The sequence below is a fragment of the Microcaecilia unicolor genome, chromosome 11 (genome assembly GCF_901765095.1).
Source record: "Microcaecilia unicolor chromosome 11, aMicUni1.1, whole genome shotgun sequence".
NCBI classification, from domain to species: Eukaryota; Metazoa; Chordata; class Amphibia; order Gymnophiona; family Siphonopidae; genus Microcaecilia; species Microcaecilia unicolor.
The window spans coordinates 155,996,213-156,017,277 of record NC_044041.1 but is presented as its reverse complement, the minus strand read 5'-3'; the positions used below and the strand labels follow the sequence as shown (position 1 = coordinate 156,017,277).

The 21,065-nt window shown below is 44.2% G+C and overlaps 1 protein-coding gene across 1 annotated transcript in view; it reads left to right on the top strand.

Moving 5' to 3' along the window:
• The first annotated feature begins 4,704 nt into the window (after nt 1–4,704).
• The window catches only part of LOC115480991 (reticulon-2-like), a 44,412-nt gene continuing 28,051 nt past the window's right edge, over nt 4,705–21,065 (top strand). Inside the window, exons 1-3 of the mRNA XM_030219975.1 lie at nt 4,705–4,917; nt 11,359–11,415; nt 12,669–13,271. Coding sequence (XP_030075835.1) covers nt 4,887–4,917; nt 11,359–11,415; nt 12,669–13,271 — 691 coding nt within the window. The 5' untranslated portion in view covers nt 4,705–4,886. The remainder of the gene's footprint in view (nt 4,918–11,358; nt 11,416–12,668; nt 13,272–21,065) is intronic.

The following is a 21,065-nucleotide window of genomic DNA, read 5'->3' as shown; positions in this document are numbered from 1 at the left end:
GTGGTCTGGCCACTGCTTTGGTTATCTTTAATGTTATTCTGTATGGTTATAATTGTCACACCCAGCAGGAACCCGAAACCAAGCTAATTTGGCTATTTGTGGGGTAATAAATTTCACCTGGCGGTGAAATAAAGCTATTATGTAGGTTATATTTCCCAGCTTAGTAGCAATAAGACCCTTGGTGGCTTCCTGAAGCCTCAGCTGGAATGGCGAGGCTGAAAACAACGGTAGCCTGGTAAAAAGTTCAAGTTACTTAGCTTTCATGGTGGGTAGCAATGTGTGATTTCTTCAAGTTATTTATGTTCACAATGCAATTTTATCATCGGGAGACGATACATTCATTATGTTTAACCTAAGTTCTTGACAATAAACTAAGCTGCAGCTTGTTTATCTCCATAATGCATTATTAGTTCTTGTCATTGCTTGTTGTTTTGCTTCCTGACACGGTCCTCTGGGGGTCGATGCAGTTGTTACTTCACGTTCCTTCCTAATCCCCATTCCAATTTCCCTCCTAGTCTTTGCCACATCTTTCTCACCCCCTTTTCTCTGTTCTGCTCTGCCTCATTCTTTCCCTCCTACCCCTTCCCCTTGTGATCCCTTTTCATCTTCTGCCACACCTTTCCTCCCTTCCTTTCTCTTTGTGTGTCCCAAGGAGGGTTACTAGACAGGAGTGGAAGTGACGTCAGAACGCTGAAACCAATTAGGTCAGTCTAAGTTTCCCCTTCCCAGCGCAGCTGTCATCCCCGTTCACTCAACACAAAGCAAGCAAACCTATGAGCTGCTGCATCCACCTTGTTGTTCTTTATTGTTGGTAGCATTTTTATTTAATCTCACTTATATTTTCAAACATGCCAGCTTGTGCAGCATACGGATGTACACAGAGCAAGTATAATAACGGAATAACTTTTCATAGGTAGAGTATCAATAGAAATCAAACAAAATAAAACATGGAAAAGAAAATAAGATGATACCTTTTTTATTGGACATAACTTAATACATTTCTTGATTAGCTTTCGAAGGTTGCCCTTCTTCGTCAGATTGGAAATAAGCAAATGTGCCAGCTGACAGTGTATATAAGTGAAAACATTCAAGCATTACTATGACAGTCTGACAGGGTGGGAGGAAGGGGGTGGGTCGGAGGTATGCATGGGGACATCAAAGCATATCATTGATATTCTAACAGGATGGGTGTGGATAGGTGAGGGGTGGGGTGATCAACAGAGACATACAGCTTTATGGTTTATAATGGGCTAGGAACCCCAGGTCCTTGTTAAGTCCTTTCTGTTGGGTGTTAAAATATTCAATCATTCTGACTTCAAAGGTCTTACGTTCTTGTATGGTTTTAAAGTTACCTTTCAGTATTCTCACTGTGAAATCATACCTCCGACCCACCCCCATCCTCCCACCCTGTCAGACTGCCATAGTAATGCTTGAATGTTTTCACTTATATACACTGTCAGCTAGCACATTTGCTTATTTCCAATCTGACGAAGAAGGGCAACCTTCGAAAGCTAATCAAGAAATGTATTAAATTATGTCCAATAAAAAAGGTATCATCTTATTTTCTTTTCCATGTTTTATTTTGTTTGATTTCTATTGATAACCTTAAGAGTGGACTAACACGGCTACCACACTCCTCTACATAGGTAGAGTAGTAATTTGTTATACATCTTAATCAGTGGTCAGTTGGAGGGGCAAGTTACTGGGACACCCTAGCACGTGCAGAGATTTTTGTTTCTCCTGGTAATGGGTCACTAAAACAGACATCATGTTATGAGAATCAGGTGCTCAATATTCAGAGTTTCTATCTATTTATGTATTTATGACATTCATATCCCACATTTAAGGTTGAAACAAGGGAGCATTTGAAAGCTTTTTTATTTTTTTTCCTGTGCCTAGATCAAAAGAGAAAGATGGTTTGTGAGAACTTGCTCCTTCTGATTTGAAGAATGCAGTGATATATTATAACAATGCACTTAATATTGTTTATTACTATTATTTACTATTGGTTGATATGCAGCAGAAGTTAACCAAGTCAACTTCATGCTTTGTAATATAATTTTTAATAGCATTTTCTCAGTTATTACCCAAATACAAATAAAATTATAATGTTAATTATACGACCGTGTCTGCCTCTTATGGTAGGTAGGATAACCTGGTCCTGGAATTACCCAAGGCAGTCAGGCTTGTCAGGATAATGACAATGAATATTCATGAGAGAGATCTGCATACAGTGTAGGCAGTACTTGTTATGAAATGCTTTGAGTCCTACTGATCTGTACATCTGTAGTGTTATTGTGGCGGGTGGAAACAGGTGGGCTTATAGGGAAGGAGGGAGGTACAAATGCACTCAATCTGCAGCCCCTCATTACCTCTCTACCCTTATCTCCCCTTACGCTGCTACTCGAAACCTCCGCTTACAGGACAAATCCCTCCTCTCTGTACCCTTCTCCACCACCGCCAATTCCAGGCTCTGCCCTTTCTACCTCGCCTCTCCCTATGCGTGGAATAAACTTCCTGGGCCCACATGCCAAGCCCCCTCCCTGCCCATCTTCAAATCCTTGCTCAAAGCCCACCTCTTCAATGTCGCCTTCGGCACCTAACCATTATACCTCTATTCAGGAAATCTAGACTGCCCCAATTTGATTGTCTGCACATTTTGTCCATTAGATTGTAAGCTCCTTTGAGCAGGGACTGTCCTTCTTTGTTAAACTGTACAGCGCTGCGTAACCCTAGTAGCGCTTTAGAAATGTTAAGTAGTAGTAGTAGTAGAGTATGGGAGGGGAAGGGTTCTTGGGGTATGTCCTCTGGAAAAGTTTTTATTGTGCTATGTTGGATGGTTTACTGTTTTTTTTCTTGTTCTGTATGAAGCTTATCAACCAACATGTTTTGCTTTTAATAAAGGTGATTAAAACATAAAAAATAAATTTTGGATGTTACTGAATTCTATTAGTCTCACTGTATTTCCAGTTTTGGCACAGTATAAGCCATCACAAGAACAAAATATAAGAAAACCAATGGACTGCATTAGGGGCTTATAGCCCATTTAGTTATGTTTTAACAAATGAGAGATCTGTTGACCGAAAATCTTTTTATTATTTTGACTTATAAACAAACCACTTGTCCCTGAAACATGCTCAAACAACAGAATAATCCATTTGTTTATCTAAAAGGTAAACTTCTACAAAACAGATGAAAATGTGATTCCACCTGCCCCAATGAAAGGAGAGTTTAATTCTACTTCCATTTAATTTCAATATATTCCATCATCTTTATAACACCAGGCTTCCCAATGCAGATTACAACATAGTAACATAACATAGTAGACGACGGCAGAAAAAGACCTGCACGGTCCATCCAGTCTGCCCAACAAGATAAACTCATATGTGCTACTTTTTGTGTATACCCTACCTTGATTTGTACCTGTCCTCTTCAGGGCACAGACCGTATAAGTCTGCCCAGCACTATCCCCGCCTCCCAACCACCAGTCCCGCCTCCCACCACCGGCTCTGGCACAGACCGTATAAGTCTGCTCAGCACTATCCCCGCCTCCCAACCACCAGCCCTGCCTTCCACCACCGGCTCTGCCACCCAGTGTTGCCAGGTGGGCGGTTTTACTGCCCAATTGGGCGGTTTTCCGTGACCCGCCGCGGGAAATTTTTGCCCGCAGCGGGTCGCGGTTTTTTGGGCTTCTTTTTTTTCTTTTCCGTGGTTTTTCGGGCAGTTTTTTCGGCCGCGGGGGGCGGGGTTAGTGACATTTTGGGCGGGGTTAGTGACGTTTTGGGCGGGGCTGATGATGTGGGAGGCGGGGCCGATGATGGGGGAGGCGGGGCCGGTGACGGCGGGGGCGGGGTGATGACGCGGGGGTGGGGTGTCAGGGGCGGGGTTTGAGTTTGGGCGGGTTTTGGGCTGTTTTTACGCTGGATTGGGTGGGAAAAAATTTTTCCACCTGGCAACACTGCTGCCACCCAATCTCGACTATGCTCCTGAGGATCCATTCCTTCTGAACAGGATTCCTTTATGTTTATCTTTTTTTGGCTGGCTGAAACATAACCGGCTATGTCAATATTCAGTACTGGTCGGTTAAGTTTCTAGCAGCCAAATATAGAACCTGCTAGTTAAGCAGTCCGATTTGGCTGTTGTAAATTTAGGGGCCCCTTTTACAAAGCAGCACATGTAAGATGAACCATCAGGAAACAGGATAGTGTACTTATTTAGTTTTTAGTGTAGAAAAATGAGCACAAAATAGAGTTTAAAATTGCTGTTTCTACCAGCTATAATAAATTTTAAAGCTGTTTTAGTGCTATTCAATTGTTATTTCGTGATATTTATATCTACATATGGTTATCAATAGAAATCAAACAAAATAAAACATGGAAAAGAAAATAACATGATATCTTTTTTATTGGACATAACTTAATACATTTCTTGATTAGCTTTCGAAATGTATTATTTATTTATTTATTGCATTTTTGTACCCCACATTATCCCACCTTTTGCAGGCTCAATTAATCATAGGTTTGCTTGCTTTGTTTTAGTGAATGGGGATGACGGCCGCGCTGGGAAGGGGAAACTTAGATTGTTCTAATTGGCTTCCTCGACTACAATGGACTAGATAGGCTCACTTCCACTCCTGTTTATTAAACCTCCTTGGTGTGTCCGGCGAAGTCTGCATCCCTCCCCCACGCTGGGGGCGGGGCGGGGAGGAAGCCAGGCCCCAGCCCCCAGCTTGAGCCCCTAGTGGTCCGGGAGGAGGGAATGTGAGCTGCCGCTTTTCGCTGACGCCTCCCTGCTCTCTCCTTCTCCTTTCCCGACAGGTGCTGCCAGAGGGGCCCCGAGGAGGTGCGGATAGATGGGCCGCCCCACCACCGAACACCGCAGCGGCCATGGGCCAAGTGCTGGGCTTTGCCCACTGCAGTATGTGCAACCTTTGTCTTGCCGACCGCGCGCAGCGTCTCGTGCACCTCAGCGATGCTTCCCAGTGCTTGCACGCGCAACCGCCTCCAAGTCCTTGCCTGCCCGGCCGGCTCTCTGTGTCTGTACGTGCATGTCCCCAGCCTCACTGCTAGTGTTGGGATATATGTGCGGTCTGGCGCGGGGAGGGAGGGATTCTGTGTCTGTTAGCGTGGTTGTGTTTATTTATGCATAGGTACTGATGCACAGATACAAGCGTCATCCTTAAACTTGCTATAGCAAGCTCTCTGATGAGGGACAAGTTGAGCTCTCTCCTCCTCCTCTTTATTCTGGGGCTTGTAGTTTCTGCTGTTGTTAGAGGAGTGTGGTAGCCGTGTTAGTCCACTCTTAAGGTTATCAATAGAAATCAAACAAAATAAAACATGGAAAAGAAAATAAGATGATACCTTTTTTATTGGACATAACTTAATACATTTCTTGATTAGCTTTCGAAGGTTGACGAAGAAGGGCAACCTTCGAAAGCTAATGCTGTTGTTAGAGAATCTGGAATGCCAGAGCGAGAGGGAAACCCAAGTCCCATTCAGCCTGTCCACGGTAATTCTGGAGCTGCTTTGATTAACCTGAATAACATCCCTAAAGGGTAATTCTATAAAGAGGGCAACATGAAGTCACTACTTATTTGTAGCTGTTTCTATAAAGGGAAGGGAAATGGGACTTGTTATACTGCCTTTATGTGGTATTTTGCAACTACATTCAAAGAGGTTTACATATATACAGGTACTTATTTTTGCATCTGGGGCAATGGAGGGTTAAGTGACTTGCCCACAGTCACAAGGAGCTGCTGTGGGAATCGAACCCAGTTCCCTAGGATCAAAGAACTACTGCACTAACCACTAGACTACTCCTAGTGGTTAGTAGGCCCTACATTGTGTTATAGAATACTGGCCTAGCAGCTCAAATGTGCATTTAATTTAGGTATGACCATTTACACTAGTCATACTATCACATAGAAAAAACACATGTAAATTATGGTATGCTGTTTGTACACCAATCTTCAAACTATGCACCATTGCATACTGGTGCAACTTTATTGAATAAGATATAGCTGAAATTTTGGCGTGTACTCATATGCATATGCCAGTATTCTGGTCATTTACATGTCTACTCTAGACACCTACTTCGCACCTAAATGTTTGTGCTCATTATAAACAAGTACCTTTAAGTATTTTCTGCCAGGTAAAAGGCATCAGGTTTTGTTTTCTTGGTTTTTGTTCCAAGGCCACCCCTTAAAGCCAATTAGAGTGCACCATTCCTGTGTCACCATGTTTCCAATGTTGCAAAAGAATGTCTGGTGATAGCATGGCATGTGACATACCTCAGGGTTGCTGTTGCTTCCCATTTAGACTGCACCTTAAACAAAAGCATGAATGATTCTCATACTGTCCTCCAAAACATTACATAAAAATATTCAGTGATGGAGGTGCCTATCAATGATGCCGTATGAAGGGGAAGGGATTTTGGATTTAGCTTTTTTTTTTTCCCCCAGTTGTAGCTCTAGGCAAGATAGGTATTTTCTCTGGAGGGCTTAAAATCTGTTTATACCTGAGGCAATGGAGGGGTAAGTGATTTACCCAAGATTACATGGAGCAGAAGTGGGATCTTAACCATTAGGCTATTCAACAGCTTCCTTTGCACTTTGGTGTTCTTTCACTAAGCTGCTGTAAGAATTGGCCTTAGTGTGCCTTACATGGGGTCTTTCCCATGCATTGAGGCCATTTTTACTGCAGCCATAAAAAAGACTTTTTTCTATTATTTTGATTGATTGTGCCCTAATGTTACCATTAACACACAGACGTTTACAAAAAAATTACTGAGTGAGCACTTGCAGTCACCTATTTAGGTGGCAGTAAGGGCTCCCATGTTAATCATGCGCTAACCAGATAGCACAACAATGCCCACTCTCCACCCCGACATGCTCCCTCAAAAACCAAATTCCCCCCAAATAATTACTGTGTGGTTAGCTCGTGCACATGCCTAAACGAATGCAGAACGTTTTAGCACATCCTATGTTAGGATTTTTTGTTGTTGATGTTGTGTTAGGCACGTGCTAGCACCTAATGCAGCTTAGTAAAAGGGACCCCTTTGGTTCCCAGCTTTGGATAGCCAAGTGACTGTCTCCCTCTGGCCCAATACAGGGCCCTGTGTTCCCAACGCCTGATGACTAACTTGCATATTTTAAAGTGGTACTTGAGTATTCTTTGAATCTGGGGCATGGTCTTCTTTGGGTCCACTTTTCATTTGACCATAGAGACAAATTTGAGCATTGTGATGTGTTAGTCTGACTGAATGCAGAAAAATAAAAGTTTATAAATGAAAACAAAAATATAAAAGTTAATAAATGAAAACAATCAAAAAATTTAAGATCATACTTTTTATCTCAACTAACTTTAAAACATTTCTGGGTAACTTTCTAAGGGCACTTTTACTAAGTTTAGCGCGCAGAAATGGAATTAGAAATGCTAAGAAGTCCATAGGATAAAACTGGACTTCTTAGCATTTAGCATGTGCTAATTCTATTTGTGCATTCTAAGCTTTAGTAAAAGAGTCCCTATGTGACTTAAATATGTAGAACAGCATTTTATGGGCTAACGGGAGATAGACCCTCACCCCTCAGTTTAAAACAATAACATGTAAAATCAATAATTCAGTTTAAGCATAAATAACAGACAGGCAAACCTCTGAGTTTAAAACTTAGGCCCAACTTTCTTTACCTGGGAAGGTTAGGGCCTTGTTCAAAGGACCTCTTTGAAGGCTCGCTTGGGTAACTTTCTCCCCAAGCTGCGACAAAGAAACACAACAGAAGTAGCGCAGTCAATAACATTGACAAGTCAGGGTGGGAAACCCACTACCTCCGAGGAGCAGGAAGAAGGCCTGATCCCAGAGGTGCCCCTCTGAAGGACCTCCCCTGCCCCTGAAACCACCTGACCGTGGAGGGAAGGCTCTGATTAGAGGAGCGTTCCTGCCACTGCATTCAAATTGCCTTCGCCTAACCAGGTGAGGAGGCATCAAAGGAGCACTCTAACACATTTTGCTATCCTCCCTCCTAGCCCCCCTCATTCCTCATCTGATCCCATCGCTGCAAGGCAGGCCCACCCAGGCTCATTATGACTGCAGAGCCTGACTTCGTGTGGGTGCTCACCTGTTAACTATGGGCTCCGCACAAGGCAATTGCCCTCAGGGTTCTTATCTTCATTTTTGAAAGTTTTGTTATTAGTCTTTATGTTTATTTTCCATCTTTGTAACTTGGCCTACTTCACTGAAGATGAGCTGACACCAGCATGCACCCACACTAGAAATCTGGCATCTTTTTACCAGAAATTTGAAGGGAGCATTGATTTTTGATTTCTGGCTCAGGTCAGTGACCATGGTGACTGGGCAGAGTTTGAACAGGGATGCAAAAGTAAGAGTGAAGGAACAGTCTAATGGTTACAACAGTGGGCTGCAAATTGGGGAAATCTAGGATTCAAATCCTTCTGCTGCTCATGATCTTGGATGAGCCACTTAACCCTCCATTACCTCAGGTACAAAGTTAGATTGTGAGCCCTCTGTGGACAAGAAAATACATATTGTACCTGAATATAACTAATATTGAGCTACAACTGAAAAAGGTATGAGCAAAATCCAAATCTTTACAATTGAATGCTCATAGTGCCACAGCCTAAAGGAGACCATTTGTCACTGAGCTAGAAGCCTGAAGGAAACTACTGGGTAATCTACACCCCTCCCTGGGCTGTGCTCAGTAAAGCTGGAAAGGATTAACTTGCTCTTCATTAGATAGTTTATAGCATTCCCAATCCTGCTCCAGCCTTTTCTGAATTACAGATGTTTTCAGATTAGCCCAACTTTTGCTTTGAACCTTTGTCAAGAGGCAGCTCCTGGCCAGCCAACGCCTTGATGGCTCTGTACCAGTCTCCCATTTAACCATGGTCCGAGCTTGGATTCTGCTAATCTCTGCTGGTAAATACAGATGCCGGTCCCTTCTCATTGTAGTGGGTGGCAGGGAGAGGATGGACGAGGTATAGTGATATACAGTCATAGACTGGCAGGACCTAAAGTGGCATGGAATGGAGGAGTTAGCTAATGGTTAGTGCAGTGGCCTGAGAACCAGGGGAACTGGGTTTGATTTCTACTGCAGCTCTCTGTGACTCTGGGTAAGTCACATACAGTGGTGGAAATAAGTATTTGATCCCTTGCTGATTTTGTAAGTTGCCCACTGACAAAGACATGAGCAGCCCATAATTGAAGGGTAGGTTATTAGTAACAGTGAGAGATAGCACATCACAAATTAAATCCGGAAAATCACATTGTGGAAAGTATATGAATTTATTTGCATTCTGCAGAGGGAAATAAGTATTTAATCCCTCTGGCAAACAAGACCTAATACTTGGTGGCAAAACCCTTGTTGGCAAGCACAGCGGTCAGACGTCTTCTGTAGTTGATGATGTTTGCACACATGTCAGGAGGAATTTTGGTCCACTCCTCTTTGCAGATCATCTCTAAATCATTAAGAGTTCTGGGCTGTCGCTTGGCAACTCGCAGCTTCAGCTCCCTCCATAAGTTTTCAATGGGATTAAGGTCTGGTGACTGGCTAGGCCACTCCATGACCCTAATGTGCTTCTTCCTGAGCCACTCCTTTGTTGCCTTGGCTGTATGTTTTGGGTCATTGTCGTGCTGGAAGACCCAGCCACGACCCATTTTTAAGGCCCTGGCGGAGGGAAGGAGGTTGTCACTCAGAATTGTACGGTACATGGCCCCATCCATTCTCCCATTGATGCGGTGAAGTAGTCCTGTGCCCTTAGCAGAGAAACACCCCCAAAACATAACATTTCCACCTCCATGCTTGACAGTGGGGACGGTGTTCTTTGGGTCATAGGCAGCATTTTTCTTCCTCCAAACACGGCGAGTTGAGTTCATGCCAAAGAGCTCAATTTTTGTCTCATCTGACCACAGCACCTTCTCCCAATCACTCTCGGCATCATCCAGGTGTTCACTGGCAAACTTCAGACGGGCCGTCACATGTGCCTTCCGGAGCAGGGGGACCTTGCGGGCACTGCAGGATTGCAATCCGTTATGTCGTAATGTGTTACCAATGGTTTTCGTGGTGACAGTGGTCCCAGCTGCCTTGAGATCATTGACAAGTTCCCCCCTTGTAGTTGTAGGCTGATTTCTAACCTTCCTCATGATCAAGGATACCCCACGAGGTGAGATTTTGCGTGGAGCCCCAGATCTTTGTCGATTGACAGTCATTTTGTACTTCTTCCATTTTCTTACTATGGCACCAACAGTTGTCTCCTTCTCGCCCAGCGTCTTACTGATGGTTTTGTAGCCCATTCCAGCCTTGTGCAGGTGTATGATCTTGTCCCTGACATCCTTAGACAGCTCCTTGCTCTTGGCCATTTTGTAGAGGTTAGAGTCTGACTGATTCACTGAGTCTGTGGACAGGTGTCTTTCATACAGGTGACCATTGCCGACAGCTGTCTGTCATGCAGGTAACGAGTTGATTTGGAGCATCTACCTGGTCTGTAGGGGCCAGATCTCTTACTGGTTGGTGGGGGATCAAATACTTATTTCCCTCTGCAGAATGCAAATAAATTCATATACTTTCCACAATGTGATTTTCCGGATTTAATTTGTGATGTGCTATCTCTCACTGTTACCAATAACCTACCCTTCAATTATGGGCTGCTCATGTCTTTGTCAGTGGGCAAACTTACAAAATCAGCAAGGGATCAAATACTTATTTCCACCACTGTAACCCTCCATTGCCTTGGGTACAGAATAAAGACCTGTATATAATATGTAAACTGCTTTGATTGTAACCACAGAAAGGTTTGTCAAATCCTCCTCTTCTTTCCTTTCCATGTTATACTTATACCCACAAAGCTTCCAGATTGTTCCTGGGAGCCTTCCTTGTTTGTTACCCCCTTCTTTGCAAATCTTTTCATGAGCTTCACTTTATCCATTTCTAAAGCAATCACTGGATTTTGAGGTTTAGGCATCCCTAAACCATACCTGCTGGAGCTGAAAAGGTGTGATCACCCTAAATTCATCCTGTTTTTTTTATACAGATCGTCTGAACCCCATCTGCATGCCATTGTTGGGTAGTGGGACACTGGGCTTAGCTGGACCTCTGGTCTCACCCTCTTGTATGTGTATCAGCTTTCAGATGACAGTTAAAACACCAAAACATGCATATAGAGCTTTAATAATACACAACTATGAGATCTGTGTCACTGGAAAGGATTGGTAGCTCATGCATAGAATTGATTTATGTTCATAAATTGAGCCTGAGGACAGTATTTAATAATAGATGAGTGCTTTTGTGATACTCTTTACAGTATGGTGGCCATACACAGATTCCTTGCTTTTCCATTTCTTTTGCAGAAGAAGCTCCATCCACAGCTTCCTCAACGCCTGACTCCACACCCTCTGCCACAGATGGTGAGTTCCCTCTTCAAGCCTCCTAAGGGTGTCTGATAGATTTTTGGGAGCAACCGGGATTGGTGTGGGAGGGTAGTTGGTCCTCCACATACACAAAGATATTAGACTAGCTGGAAATGTCACTGGTTATTTGAATGTGCTATGGTTTGGTCAACTGGGATTGGATGTGAACCAGTCATATTCTTTCATGTGAGGCAGCTGGTGACACTGCTCCCAGGATAGCTGGGCAGAGTTTCTCAGAAATGAATCCTAAGTGAGGATCTTAAAAGAAAAAAGAATTAGAACTTGTTTCAAAGAATACATGTTCACTGCATCAAAAGTTTCCTTTTAAGTTGACATTTAGGAAGTGTTTAAATGGTAGCAGCCAAGTCCAATACAGTCTTGCAAATTCTGGATCTGATTGGTCCCTGTTGGTTATGGTGTGATTCAGTGACAGTACCCTAGTCAGATGAAGGAGTACAAATATCTCACAGGGTCTGCTCTCATTTTCTTTCCCTCTACATCTCTAGGCCAGGCAAAGGGAAACATGTTGGGGCAAAGCTAGATTTCTGGGGATTAGAGCAGAGGGAAATCAATCCATTGCCCTAGATCAATGCTTCTCAACCCTGTTCTGGAGGCACACCTAGCCAGTCAAGTGTTCAGGGTCACCACAATGATTATGCATGAGATAAATATGCATATAATGGGTTTATGCAATATGTAAAATTGTCTTATGCATATTCATTGTGATAATCTTCAAAACCAGCAGATGTTTGAGAAGCACTGCGCTAAAGTTACACACAGGAGTTTGATAAAAGTAGAGTTGGGGAGAGGGATGTGGGTCCTATGTCCTGTAATGACCTTAATCAGGTACAGCTTTTTGGAGATGTCACAGTTGTTAGTGAACTCTGAGGGCCCTGTTTACTAAGCAGCATTATAGGTGCATTAATGTTTTTAACGCGTGTAAACCATGTACGTGCCTACATTATCCCTATAGGTGCCTGCATGGTTAGCGCACGCACTAAGTGTAGGCGTGCTAAAAACACTAATGCACCTTAGTAAACAGAGCCCTGAGTCAGGAGTGGCAAACAAGACCAGTTCTGTTTTTTCTAAAGCTCCCTTCTCCATGCTGAAATGCTTCCCGTTTAAAGCATCTGTGACTTGGGGAAATGTAAAAAGATCAATTCCCCCACACACCCTGCACCTTCTGTAGAGCTGTTCCTAGGCTTTTGATTGCAGTTTGGTTACTTGCTGCCTTTTTGTCCCATCTTCAGCTGCAATTGATGAGTCAGATTTTCCTGAGCTGCAGACTGCCCGGGAGTTCTCAGAAGACGAGGAAGAAACATCACAGGACTGGGGTACCCCTAGGGAGCTGACTTTCTCTTATATCACTTTTTCTGGTAGTGATGGAGCCTCCCCAGGGTCTTCCCTGGAGAGTGGGATCAGGCCGAAACGGGACTCATCCAGTAGGGAACTGGATGGGAGCAGTCGGCTCAGGAAGAGCAAACCCCAGCAGATGCTGGCCCTGGCCCGATCAGATACCTGTGAAACATTTTTATCAGGACTTGCCGACAGCCTGGAAAATATTCCTAGCCTGAGTCAGTCGCCGGAGACAGAGCACCAGCTTCAGACTGGCAGGGCCTTAGCATCCTTGGGCCCCTTACTTGGCTGGGACACAGATATTTCTTACATGGATTCTACAGAACTGCCAGAGGATAGAATGTCCGGACATGAGAGCCACAAGCATGAGGGTGGCAAGGTGAGCCACTTTGCTGGACTGCAGGTGAGGCCTGGCACTGAAGAGAAAGGAGGGGTCACAGCTGTTGAAGAGAATGATTTAGCATCCCCGGACAGCTGCTCAAGGATCACTTCTACAGGTAGGAATGGCCACGTGCACCCCTCAGTCTTTCTGCAGAGCTTCGCTGGTGAAGCAGGGCCGCCAAGAGACTGGGCCCGGCCTGGAGCGAGGTCGCCGTCATCGCTGCCCCCCTCCGTCCACCACCGGGCCGGGCCCCCCTGAATTCAAATCATAGCGCCTCACCTCGACCTCGCTCCTTGTGAAAGAAGCACAGCAGCGGCAGTCTGCAGCTCGCCTCCCTTCGGGCCTGCCCTCCCTATGTCCCGCCCTCGCACAAGTTACGTCAGACGAGGGCGGGACACAGGGAGGGAAGGCCCGAAAGGAGGCGAGCTGCAGACTGCCTCTGCTGCGCTTCTTTCACACGGAGCGAGGTTGAGGTGAGGCGCTATGATTTGAATTCAGGGGGGCCCGGTGGTGGACGAAGGGGGGCGGGTGGAGGGGACTGCGGCGCCGGGCCCCCCTTGGAGGCCCGGGAATTGTGTCCCCCCTGCCTTCCCCTCTCGGCGGCCCTGTGGTGAGGATCCTTATGGATCAAAGATACAAAGCTGTGAAACTGCTTCAATATGTTGGATAGTCTTAACTTCTCTACATGTATACTGTTATGCCTCTTACCCATCAAGTCCTCCATGTCATCATTTCTTACCTCCTCTATCTCCTCACAGTCCTCTTAACATAAAAAATGCTTTGTTCAATTAGATCAAAGAACCTAGCATTTCGCCTCTGACAGTGGCTAATCCAAATCATTTCGAAGTACCTGGCAGGTCCTAAAAGGCAGTTCCATTCTCTGTTTGTCAATCCCAGAAGAAAGAAGTGAGAATCTCCCAGTTCTGTGTGATTATCCCCTAGTCTGTCTTTTCCCCTTTCTTTGTTGCCCTCTAAATCTTCTCTTTTTTTGCCTCTTCATTATGGTCCTTCCTGTCCTTTTAGCTCCTTACCTAAATGTGGACTCTCTCTCCTTCCTGCCACATTCTTTGTTATGGCATGGAGGGTTGCCAGCTCTTGCTAGTCCTGTTCCTTGGCCTGATCCAAAACTCATATTATGAAGAAACAGCTTACAGTGTCACCTGGTGTGTGTTGTGTGTGTGCAAGTATATCAGTGTGTCAGATTTTTTTGTATATACAAAGCTTCATCATGACATAACTAGTATGTCCAAGATGAACTTAGCTAACTATAATAATAATACTTTGTCATGCACAGCATAGTACAGTAATACCAACTGGCATGACACTTTGATTACATTACTAGAAATATCAAATTATAGTGTAACATTGTAAGTATGTTTCAAACTGTGAATATATACACATTTACAAAATAATAGAAATAGGTTAAAACATAAGATACATGCCCAATACTGCCTACTGAACACACGCCCTGGGAAGAGCCCTATACACTGTCATAAGCTGGCTATCCATCTCCTGGGAGCAGCTAAACTGGCTTTAGCTCAAGCGTGGAGACAGAAAAAGGTCCCCAAAATGCAGATAATAAAGGGTAGATTACATCATCTCTATCAAATGTCAAAATCCGAAAACGGCAATTACAACAATTCCAAAAAATATGGCATATGTATGAACAATGGAGAGGGATTTAAAGATGCTATACACTGTACCGATGATTGGGGGGGGGAGGTGGGAAAAGGGAAGAACAGGGGAGCAAAAAGTAACTGTTGCAGTTGAATGACTTAGCTGATTATGTTATATATCTGTAGTGTTTAACATGCTAAATTGAAGAGCGTTTTTTTTTTGTATTATGATTAAAAAGAATAAAAAGATTAAAAAAAAAAAAAATTAGAGAAAGCAAGACCCCTGACGCAGATGCTGTGAGCCGAAACACGGCTTGTGTCAGGTCACTTTTGGAAGACTGTTTCTAAAGTTAAACCATTAAAAGAATTGTGTCCGAAAAAAAAAGAAATAGGTTAAATCATAAATAACAGAAAACCTGCACATGTTAAGAACCATTGGCAGTTTCTAAAACGTATTAAATGTGATGAAAAGTCATTATGAACCTGTGCAGCACTTTCTAAAAGCTTGATTAAAAAGCCAAGTGAAGAGGGCTCATTGGCATAGAATTCCAAAAAATTGCTGTTGCGTGTGAGAAAGGCCTCTGTCTAGCACTCAATAGCCTCGTGTTTTACTGATGGAACTGCCAGAGCTAATGTTAAAATAAATGTGATTTTCTACCTAGTCCTTGTGGGGGTGGGGGGGGGGGGGGTTGTTGAAAAGTCCTGCTGAAGTTTGCTTGTAGCTGTAATTCTGGAAATGTTTTTTAGCTGCTGAGGCTCCTACAATTCTAGTGTTAACAACCCAAATGACATCTTTGCCACCAGACTGAGCTGACATCTGTTGGGGTGGAGAGGGGCCTTGTGCAGTGTTAAAAGATGACATGCACATTCGATGGAGCACTTCTGTAAGCTTCTTTCCCAAAGGCAAAAATACATACTAGACATGCCTTCTAGATAATTAGGGGAAATACATTATCTCTGCTGAAACCAGTAGGGAGTGTAAGATTTCTTGCTTAGATTAGCTGAATGTACTTCCAGCTCCCAGGGGGTTTAGAGGTCTCTTGGATGGCAGCATCTCCCACATAGACTTTGTGCCACTTATCACCCTTGTCTCACAGGACAAATTCTCTTGTGAAATTTATGCTTTGTTTCCTTATCTCTCAAATTTTTATGTTGGTTTTGTAATGGAATCAACTTAGGAACATCTAGTTTGCATATATCTTCTTAGGTCAGGGAGGAGATCAAATTTATGTGTGACAAGTCATCTAAGAGGTTATTAAGCATATTTGTTAAGGATATCTTTCTGAGTTTAAGCTATACTAAAAAAAAAAACATTTTCCAGTTCTGTGGTATATATTTGTTTCTTCTTCAAGTCTTGTTTTGTTGTAAAAGGTATGTCTTTTTGTTTTATTTTGTTTTTTGGAGTGGGGGAGCTTTTGTGAGGAGGGGATGGTTAATCTGCGTCTTCCAGCTCTGTGTTTGTGTATAGATGAGTCCCTGGAATAATGATGACTAAGGGAAAGCAGCAGTAGAAAAGCTGGAGCTGAATGACATTTATGGTCATATAAAGTTAATTATTTTCAGTGGAAATTAAATGTGTTGGCTGTCTGCTATGTGAACACTCCATCACTGTTTCATTATTGCTGCCAAGTATTACATATTTAGGGCATAAACCTTCAACATAGATTGTTTAAATTCATTTATCTAGACCTTACATGCAGATGGTATTGCTTGTTAAACCCAAAGGCAAAACCTAAGGGTGGATAAACAATTTGGTATAAACTGTGTTGTTTATGACTTTACTTGTTTTGCACTGCTTTGGGTGCTACTAGAAACAGCCTGGCATTGAATATCCAGGGTCAGTGCCTATTGCAGCACTTTTGCAGGCTGCCTCCTGCAGTCTGAATATGGGGCCCACTGTGTCCCACAAGTTTTTAACATTTCATGGATATCCCGATAACTTTATTTTGGGGTAGAAAGTGATCTTGCATTCTGCTTCCTACAGTAGATAATGCATTTTTATTTTTATTTCTCCTGTGTTGTAACTGCTTATAGAGAATGTGATTTCTTAGTATTTCCTTTTCTAATTTTTGGTCCTGTAATCTGTAATTGGTGAAGATTGGTAGATGTTCTGTGAGTGAAGTAAGAGATTTTTAAAATGTCAGTGTTTCCGAAGTTTCCATAAGTATGAATGTGGCTCTGCATGAAGGTAGCTCTGCCCTCATTATTCAACACCTCTCTCAGTCAAATCTCCTTGGGCAGTGAACCGTGGTGCGTGAGCAGTGTGACGTTTGTGAGCTCTTGGCCCTGAGGTGGCCGTTTGAGAATCTTCCAACCACCTCTGGGTAGACTGAGTCCCCTCAGAACTAAGAGTACTCCAAAGCACTGGACTGGACCACAAGTGGAGATGAACTGAGGCAGTTTTAATAGTAGCAAAGCACAAGGCTAACAGGTAGCCAAACGGCAAAGAAAGAAAACAAGCAGCCTAACTACACAGTCTAACCTAGCTGGAGCAAGGCAAACATGAACATAAAATAAGGTAAAGTAGAACAGCCTAGCTGTATAGGGAAATCAAACACAAGCAGCCTAGTTATGTCTCTCAACACTCGCTGCAGCAAAGTGTACCATAAAGTAGCAAGGCCCGAGCCGATGCTCCCAGGGCTGGTGAAGTGAAGTAGCAAAACCTGAGCTGGCGCTCCCAGGGCAGGCAATGTAAAAGCTGAAGACAAAGCTTTACTCCTCAGGATGACCAGGCCTGGAAGCAGACTTGCACTTGAGCACAGCATAAGGTGAAAGCTGTAAGCAAGGCTTCACTCCTGAGGCCTACCATGCTTAAAAGCAGGCTTCACAGGAACACAGCAAAAGGTGAAAGCTGTAGGCAGAGCTTTTACGCCTCAGGACTACCAGGCTTGGAAGCAGACTTCCACTGGAACACAGCATAAGGAGAAAGGTGTAGGCAAAGCTTCAGGCCACGGCCTCGCAAAGAAATAGTAGTAGTAGTAGAAACTAGCAGAGCCCCAGGCAGGCCTGGGCTTAAGGATAAATTGCCAGAACACTGAGCACACTCAGAAGCCAGGCCTGGGCTTAAGGATAAATTGCCAGAACACTGAGCACACTCAGAAGCCAGCTAAGAAGTGCTCAGTGCTGATGACATCACCAGCTTGGCCTCCACCACTCTACAGTGACCCCCACAGGTCATTGACTGGAACTGCAGGTAATTTTAGTAGGTTTAGAAAGAGGAACAGGGCACTGACGAACAATGCACGGATGTTGGCAACGACCATGACAAGCGGCGCTGAAGACAGCTTCTTCTGGCTGCCTCGGTCCATCTCGCTGCTTCGTCCCACTCACAGGAAGTTAAAAAGGTGGGATGAAGCAGCAATGGGATCGGGTCAGCCAGAAGCAGCTGCCTTCAGTGCTGCCTGTGCTGCGGCTCACTGCTGGAAACAGGGAGGAGAGGAGAGATAGCTGGCCAAGACCCAAAAGGAGAGCTCGGTTGCCTGACCTCGGGGACAGGGAGCAGGGAGCCCGAGGAAGCAAAAAAAATGCCTGGCTGGCCACTGTTGGGGGGAGGGCTGAGACAAATGGGGGGCCTGTGCCCCTGAGGCCCCCTCTAGCTATGCCACTACCCTGATTACGTAATCTTATTCTTAATGAACTGAACTTGTGATTACCATCCATATGACTTTATATGTTGGACATCATCAGTTTAACCTTGGGGGGGGGAGGGAATGGAAGGGGGGAAAGATAGGACTGTGGGGATGGGGGGGGGGGGGGGGAGGGAATGGAAGGGGGAAAGATAGGACTGTGGGAATAGAGTATCTTGTATCTTGGTATATGTATTTTTATGGTAGAGAGAAGAAACCAAGCTTTTTCCATGCTTTTTGTTGTTCTTATGTTCTGTTGGCTGTCTGCTTTTTTTTGTTATGTACTAAAAATTAATAAAAACCATTTAGCCATGATTTTGGTGGTTTACTTCCTCTCCAGCTTAGGGATGCCTATTAGGTATGCATTAATCCCAGAAAAATATATTATTCAACGTCAAGTGAAGTGTGTCTAGAAATGCTTCATATTCTTATTGTTGTTTTCATTGATCCGCAGAATGTATGGCTTACTTAAGCACAAGAATTCTTTTTAGTACAGTAGTAACCCACTCATTGGTCCAGATATTGCCCAGGTGCGATGATATTTGCCAGGTGTCCATGAGGAGCCAAGTGTAAATTGCAGGCAGGTTGGGGGGCTGGGTGAACAAGCACAAGTGACAGAATTTGAATGCCCCATTCTAGATGGCTAAAGCAAAGATTCTGACCACTCTGCCACTTCCTTTCCTGTGTAGCAATCCCTCTTACAGTGGGAAATCCTATGTTTGTTAGGAGCCGTGCAAAATGTAGGAGCCATATCTTCTCAGAACAGCAGGTGGAACGTTCTATAACTGGAAGATACAGAGTGGAGCGTCACAAATTTGTATGAGGAGTCCTTAACAGATCCTGTCCCCCCCCTCCTACTGCTGTTTCCTTTCAGTGGCTTTCTGCTGACTCTGCCCCTGCTGCAGCAGGGGGTGGGTATTGGACCTAGCTTTCTCTACTACATGTCCTCATCTTTTGTGGCACAGAGGTTCCCATTTGGAAACACACTTACAATTGTGGGGGAGACAAAGCTGTCATGCTGCCCAATCCAGGAGGGAGACTTTTTGTCCAGTTCTGGTTTTGAACTTACATACCAAAGCAGTGTAATATTAGTAGTCTATGATTCTGTCTGCGGTGATCGGTGTAGCAGATTCCATACTGTACCAGGATGAGGTTGTGAGAAATCCAAAACTGAGCAAAAAGTCTCCCTCCTGGAATGGAACGGGTAACTTTGCTAAGAGGTGGGGAAGGGCCCATATCCATTTGTTCTCTGGGGAACCAAATCACTGTCCAAAGAAAAGTCTCTCTCTCCATTAATCTAGTTAGCTGACGTGGTTAGTGTATGTATGCTGAACTGCTGCTGCAGTGGGATTTGAACCCCCCTCAGCGGCCTCAAAAGTTGGTATGCTAGCCATTAGACTATACTACCTAGACAGCTTTTAGCCTAGTTATTGATGAGTCACCTTTCAGCACAAGTTGGAATTGTCCAGCCCGCTTTGACCTTGAAGCTCCCCCAAAATGAGAGGAGCACCCAGCTATTCCCTAGGTGGCATTTGTCTGAGGAAGTGAAAACCATGGCTGACATAATAGGAAATATATCAGAATTCAAAGTTACAGGACCATGTTAATCCATAACAAAAGTAATCTGTTCCAAAAAAAGACTAAGCCCAAGGAACCCTAAAGAGAATATGCCTAGAGCTGGGATCTGCACCATTTAGGTAGATGTGGCTATTTATGCCAACAAAAACCTGGTGTAAAGGCCAGCGCGTGAAGCAACAAATTCTATAATCATGTGCATAGAATTTAGGAATGCCTATGGCATGCCCCCTTGACACTCCCTGGAATTTACACGCACCACTTTTCGGAATACACTTAGCATGTTATGCATGTAAACTTTGGTCAGTGCCAATTAATGCCAATCAATACTTGTTAAATGGCAATTATTGGTGCTGATTAGCTTATTAGGCTAATTAAGCTGTGCGCCCTAATCAGAATATGACCTGATTAGCGCACACAGGCGCCTTCTATATAGGGCCCAGACCCTCCCCCTACACTTTTACTCCTTTTCTCCCCAATTAAACAAGTCTTTTGCTTGCAGTCTCTTTGGATGTGCCCCTTCTTTTCACATTTAAAACAAACACAATCCTTTGTCTTCCCTTCCTAGGAGACCTCGACCCTGTCTCGGATTTCCACTCCTTACTGACTCTCTTTTCATGTTCTCCTGTTTTTAGAGACTTGTGGGTGACTGGGGTCTCTTTTGGGGCTTTGCCTTTGGGCCTTCTTAAAGGGGAGTTATGTATGGCTGCTTCAAAATAATACACACCCTAATGGTCTCTTTCTCTCTCTCTCTCTCTCTCAGGGTACCGACCAGTGGTGTAGCTACGGGGGGCCCAGCCCCCCCCCCATTCCAGCCTCAGGCCACTCAACCCTGATGGCCAGTCAAGTGCCTGTGTTTTGTACTGGCTGCCCTCCCGCTCCCTCACTTCTGTCCACTGCTCCTTGCACCGCTGTCCTTCAATTTTCCAGGCTGCCAGCAGCGTCGGTATGGTTGAGAAGGTAAACACACTGCCATTGGCGACCCGGAAGCTTTCCCTCTGCTATAGTTTCCTGTCCCGCCTAGGCGGGATGCTGCAACAGAGAGAGAGCTTCCGGGGCCGCCAAAGACAATGTGTTTACCTCACTGATGCT